Source organism: Rhinopithecus bieti, unplaced genomic scaffold (genome assembly GCF_001698545.2).
Source record: "Rhinopithecus bieti isolate Rb0 unplaced genomic scaffold, ASM169854v2 scaffold_7464, whole genome shotgun sequence".
In the NCBI taxonomy this organism is placed as follows: domain Eukaryota; kingdom Metazoa; phylum Chordata; class Mammalia; order Primates; family Cercopithecidae; genus Rhinopithecus; species Rhinopithecus bieti.
In genome coordinates, this window is record NW_016805410.1 from 251,346 (window position 1) to 258,087 (window position 6,742).

Sequence of the window (6,742 nt, forward strand, 5' to 3'; positions counted from 1 at the left end):
AAAAAAAGCTCCAAAGAACGAAACAATAGCTGATTTCCAAACTCTAACTTTGGCATGAAGTAGAATAAGAAAGTTCTAATCTCTTAGAAAATAGGTGTAAAACTATTGGATAATTATTTCATGTCAAATAGACTTTCAGGTATTGTCATACAAACGTTTTTTTGCATATGGGTGAATTTTCTTTTAATTTTAAGTTCTGGGGTACATTTGCAGGATGTGCAGGTTTGTCACATAGGTAAACATGTGCCTTGGTGGTTTGCTGCACTGATCAACCCATCACCTACGTATTAAGTCCAGCATCCATTAGCTGGGAATCCATTACTGATGCTCCCTCTCCCCACCCCAGCCCCCAACAGGTCCCAGTGTGTGTTGCTCCCCTCCCTGTGTCCATGTGTTCTCAGTGTTCAGCTCCCACTTATAAGTGAGAACATTTGGCTTCTGGTTCTCTGTTGCTGCGTTAGTTTGCTGAGGGTAATAGCTTCCAACTCCATCCGTGTCCCTGCAAAGGACATGATCTCGTTCTGTTTTATGGCTGCATAGTATTCCATGTTGTATATGTACCACATTTCCTTTATCCAGTCTGTCACTGATGGGCATTTAGGTTGATTCCATGTCTTTGCTATTGTGAATAGTGCTGCAATGAATATATGCATGCACATTTTTCAGATATTCCTGAAAAGTCCTGATTTCATATATTGTCTCAATGTCAGATATGTCATGCCATGAAAACCATTATTTCAATTGTTCCTTATTATCACTGAAAGTTAAGCAGAAAATTTATTAATAACCCTCATTTTGCAAATGAGAAAGGACTATGTTTAGAGATTTGTTTAAGATCATCTGACAAAGCCAGAAGTAGAACTTCAGACTCCTAGTACAACATTCTCTCTTACTATGCTCTGCTGCCTTATGTTGAGTGAAGTTCTTGTGTGCCCATTTGGTAGCCTCCAAATTCACCACCAGGTATTTTAAGATGACCACACCTTTTTTGATTTGTGAATGAAAGTTTATTAGTTAAAATCTCTTGAAAGAAAACAATAAAATGGTTTAGATCAATAGCTAATACAGATTTTAAACAATCATAAGATAATAACTAGCAGTAATCATCACACATAAGAATTTATATAGGCACAACTCCCCACATATTTTAGCCCAAGCAAATCGAGATGAAAACTTGTACTACCTAATCTAATGCCATCTACCAGCCTATCTTCCTTGATTTTCACACCTTTAAGCTTGTCTTAGAATGATGAGCCCCTCTCTTTTCTGCCATGCTATATAATAATTGGTTTTAGCATTGGTCTTAAGAAGATACAGAAAAGGGCCAATTTGCATAAAGGATCGGCCACTCACTCCATTCTCCTGGAGGAGATGCAGGATTTCAATCAGAGACATCCAATCAGTAGACTAAACTAGTTAATAATTCTCCATCTAATTGAGCTTTCAGATATATGACTTATGTCAATCGCCTACCAGCTATTTATAGCAACATCTTAGGATTGGCTAATTTGCAGAAGACAAAAATAGGGCTTTGTTCATAAACCTGTTTAGAAAATAACTCCATATCATGGCTTTCCATCGTAAACAGTCCCATAACTGTTGACAATTTATTAATTTGCTTCTCTCTCCTGAAAACACCGTCCCCACTAGTTCTTGTTCCTAAGTATTGTCTTATTTCCTAAACATTTCTTTTCACTATTAACTCTAATTCTGCTCCATAGAGAAAACATACTTAATACTAACAATTCATTCCTTGGAGCAGGGGTCATACTTTAACAATCCTTAAGCGCATACAATTACAGAATCAAGGCAAACACTGGAATATATCTTATCTAGTTCCTGGGGTACCATTACAGTACAATCTGTCCAGGTGACCCAGGCAAACAAGGGGCCCGCCAGCTCCACATATTATGAGGTTGTAGCATCTTCCTGCATTGATGCCTAAGGACTATATCTAGTCCACAGATATCTAGTCCAATATGGTGAGTGTTTGTCTTTCCATTGGTGAATAGTCCTTGTAGGGCTTTCCTTAGCCCTTCTATTACTTCTGTCTGATTATTTGGTATAGTGTGCCTTTTCCATTTGGGGAATAATAGTGCAAAGTAGCTGCAATGTGGTCAGAATGTGCAAGAACAGTCCTGCATTGGAACTCTTGGTCCCAGCTTTTTCAGTTTTCTACTTGGCAACAGTCATTTGAAAACCTTTCTGCACTTTTATTATCTGGTAGATAGTGCTCTTTTAAAATTACCTCCCTTAGTCTGCTATAGCATTTTTAGTTGGACACATGGTCTCTAAAAGGATAAGTTAGGAGTTATATCCTTTCAAATAAAAGCATCCCAACATTGTCTTGTAATGTGAATGTATTCATTTACTGTGATGCTACCCTGGGGGATATTCCCCTTTTCATTTCCATTCATTGGAGAGCAGTGAAATGAGTCCCAAGATGTGATAGAGTTTGTCAGTTCTCCCCTCCATAATTAGGTGAGGAATTTCTTTTCTTTACTATGGTTTGCTCCCATCATCAAAAATTCTAGCATGACAGTAAGTACAGGTAAAGGCAGACCTACATGGCAAAAGCCAGAACTTTTTGAATAACAACAAAGAGGAAAAAAGATCAGCTTTTGCTAGAAGTAAATCAAATCTTACTTGTTATATGGGTTATTAGTAATGAAAATGTGCAGAACTGTGAGAAAACATATTGCTAATATACAGAAAATAAGAATATATTGAAACAGAGAAATGATCAGTTTTCACATCCCTGGGGGCGGGGGCAGAAATTGGGTCTTAGTCACTTGTTAAGTCATCATTTATACCAGAGACTGTGTCTTCATATAAGTTTTCCATGTCTAACATAGCCTGATCTATATCAAATATTAGGTCTTCATCCTCTCTTGGTGTAAGTATTGAGTCTAAGTCTGAGAGATCAGGGAGATCTGGTAGTGAAGGCTCCTCAGGAAGAGGTGCATCTGCTTCAGTCTCTTCTGCTCTACCATTTTCTTCTACATAAGGAACTTCTTGTACTTGTATAATGAATTGTAAAAGCTCATCAGCTATTCTTATTAACTGGGCTACACAAGCAACAAGTCCATCAATGAGTACAGGAACTGACACCGAATCCATGCTGCAGTGCTCTTCTAAATAGATAAAATATCACTACAAGCTCTAGCAAATGGACTCTTGGTGACAATGGATAGTATAAGGGGCTAACAATGGTTCTGTGGTTGGTTTGGGCCAGAAATTAAGATGTTGATATGATTATGATGCTGATCAAGTACAGAATGAGAACAGTAGAACAATATAACTTTTTGATGATATTGGTAAACCGTGCACAGAATTTATATATGGTACTCTTGTTTGTACTAGTGGTGAACTGCTATTATAATGACCATCAGGCGGAATGTCACAGCCAAGAGAAAACAGCAAAGCAGACCTAATAATAAAAAAGAGAGATATAAAGATTAGTGTCTTTGAGCCTTTATCCATCCTACAGGCTACAGCTACTGGTTACCGTAGAATTGCCGTTAAGGTTGAAATGATATGTCTAACTATAGCCCCTCCTTTGTTGCTGGCCTTGTGAGGCTCTACTACTTCTCTTCCCTTTGAAAACCTCATGGTCTTTATCTCTTGTTAAGAGATTTGGTAGAAAAGTAAGCATAGGCAGTTTGTCTGTCTTTCCTGAACATCTCATTTGAGGAAGGATATACTCACTCAGGGTCTGTCAATTATTAGCACCTTTGCCTCATTGCCGTTTATCTGGTGCTGCTGAATTCTTTCTGTGTTTTTTGGAATCCATTCATTAAAATTTCCAGATGCCCTGCAGCCTGGGGAGTTTATGGTAAATAAAAGTCCTATATTCTCTGTATTTTGCCAAACTTTGGAGAATTTCAGTTATAAAACTAGTTCCTTGATAATTTCCTATTACTGCCCCTCTTCCATATCTAGCAGCTAGTTCTTCCAACTTTATCTAAAGCTATGGTTGTACTATTTTCATATGCATTTCTGGTGGGCTCTTTGCAAATCCACTTTCTGAGTAAGTATATACTTGTGTAAGGCAATATTATTTGTTTGAAAATCTAGATATTGACTCAGTATAATTTACCTGCTACATTTGTCTGGTTTACCACTCCCCACCACACTTAAAGTGAACCTGTTGAGGATGCAGGAAGTTTTTAGTATTTTGACATATCTCATATTTCTTACTCACTTGTTCATTTGATTCAGTTTTTCTAACTCTTTCTTCTCTGCTAACTTGGTACATACATGCCCACATGCCCTGAGGTTTCACAAGCCCATCCTACAACCTTAAATTGAACTGAAAAGGCAGCTGAGTTGAAACTTAGAGTCCCCAAAACTTCAGGGTCTACATTAGTTTTGGGGGCCTAGATTATCTCCCCTCTCATTCCAAATAGATTATTCTGCTTTTCCATTCTAATGAGCTGATACACGTCTTTATAAGAATTTCTAAATTCCTTTCACAAATTTATTTTCATATCTCCCTTCACCAGATTGTATTTCCTGCAATAGTCTAGTTCTGTATGGCTGATCAGTGTAGCTATGTACCTTTGGCCAGTTTTTTTTTTCTTGCTTATATCTACATGTTAAATTTCTGGCTATTAATTCTGCAAATTGGGCTAACTTTCTTTCTCCAACCCCAGTCAGGCTTTTCCTAGTTGAAAGCCTTAGGAGGTAGTCATCTATATAACTCCTTTAGGATTCTACCAAGTCTATTATTGCCCAGTTTTCAGCAGTTCTGACCAGAGTGGGGCCCAGCAAGCCACAGACTTCACTTTCAGCTGACTGTAATCCTTGGATATTTATTGGAGTACAGAAAATCATCAGCCAGATGGTCTGTGATTTGCACATAGAGCTTGCTGGTCTCCACGGGGCCTTTTTCGACCCACTCAGTTGTATACTATCTCCACTTAGTATAAATCCTGTAAGATCACTACATTTTTTTTGTCCAAAATCCTACCAGTAGACATGGGGTTTGCCCTGATGATAAGGGTCACAACAACAATGACCAGAAGGCACAATTTTGTTGGAGGCAACTTTCCATATGGAATATAGGAGAATGGGTACTAGAGGCAGAGCAGTTTGTTTTATTAATTCAAAGGATATGTTTGTTTAAGAGAAAAACGTCTCATGAAAGAAAATATGGAGAGAAATCAAGGAAAGGAATTCGGCATTTATTTAGAACATGCATCAGCTCATCAGAAGGAAAACATGGAAGAAAGATGTGTGTTAAATATTGTTAGAGAGCACCATCACATTTTTCAAAGGAAGCAATAACTACTATATGGTATATACAGCCCAAAGGCACAAGAAGATGACAGGAACACCCTCACACAAAACCTATTTAAATTCTGACTTCCCATTCACCCAGTTTTTTTTCTCAGCTTCTCTATCATCCTCTGGGACTCTTTTATTCCTCCTCTTGGTCAATATGCTTCCATTTATTCACCTATGTGTTTCATTCTATTTCACACCCTCTCTATCTCCATCTACTCTTACCCTTTTCCATCATCTTTTCTTGTATCTCTCTCCTAAAACTGGGAAAAAACTGGAATAAATTATATTTGATTCATCAAATTTTTATTGTATTTATTGAGTTGTATATTACACAACCTAAACATAAAAAGCAGAGAGGTAGAACTTTCCATATTTTGCTCTCTTATAAGACAAATGTAGTTACTTATTACTTTATGTGGCCCTTGATTTTTTTTGTGGGGTGGGGAACTCAGTCACTTTTGATGGGAAAAACAATTAGTGACCTTGCCTTAACTTTCTTGACCCTTGTATTAGCTGATCCACCATTTTTATTCTCAAACCATCTCAGAACTTAGCAACTAGAGGGTGAGGAGAGGGCAAGAAGAAACTTGAAGAAACTGCTAAGTATTCCAATAATAAGAAAGAGTAAGAGTGTAGCATCAGCTTATGCCAGTTATGGTAATTTCCAAAGCAACCAACTCTGGACACCTCAGCTAGCCTAAAGAGGTATTTTGGATAGTTTATGCCTAGCCTTAACTCACTTCAAGGGACTTTTTATTAGCTATATCCTCTGCCTGGGATTCCTTTCTCCTTGGTGGGGGAGGAGTGGGGAATGACTTCAGGTCATTCTGATATCTACTTTAATATCACCTCCTCAGATTTCTTACCCCTCAACCTGGGTAAAGCCCCTAATCATCCCTTTCCCATTACACACAAATTTCATTTTTGCATGATGGTATCTATAGCTAGCTCATATTTTCTTGTTTAATTATTTGTTTTTCTGTCTCTCACCTTACCCCCACATACATATAGACTAAAATGTAATTGTCATGAGACTAAGAAATCTGTTTTGTTTTCTGCTATATCCCCAAAGAACAGAAGAGTGCTTGCCAGCAGAGTATGTAATCAGTAAGTGTCTTTGAAAAAACGAAATAATGGAAGGAGGGAGGGAGGAACAACTTTCAGCACATTCATTCAGTAAATATTATCAAGCTTCAATCATGCATGTGGGAAACAGGGGATACAAAAATGGACCAACTCATCAAAACATACAGTTAATAAAATGAACAGGCAACCCAGAGACTGAGAGAAAATATTCACAAAATATATATCTGACAATGAACTTTCAACCAGAATATATATATTCTGGTTGAAAATATATAACATATGTATACAACATAAATATATAACAGAATATATATATTCTGGTTGAAAGTCCACTGTCAGATATATATTTATATATATGTGTGCATAT

The 6,742-nt window shown here is 37.3% G+C and overlaps 2 protein-coding genes across 2 annotated transcripts in view; one reads left to right on the forward strand and one right to left on the reverse strand.

The window, feature by feature from the left end:
• Positions 1-6,742, forward strand: part of TRPC5 (transient receptor potential cation channel subfamily C member 5) — a 206,114-nt gene that overhangs the window by 61,918 nt on the left and 137,454 nt on the right.
• TRPC5OS (TRPC5 opposite strand) overlaps positions 985-6,742 on the reverse strand; it is a 9,097-nt gene continuing 3,339 nt past the window's right edge. The window contains exon 3 of the mRNA XM_017872326.1: positions 985-3,430. Within this exon, the coding sequence (XP_017727815.1) occupies positions 2,785-3,120 (336 nt within the window). The 5' untranslated portion in view covers positions 3,121-3,430 and the 3' untranslated portion in view covers positions 985-2,784. The remainder of the gene's footprint in view (positions 3,431-6,742) is intronic.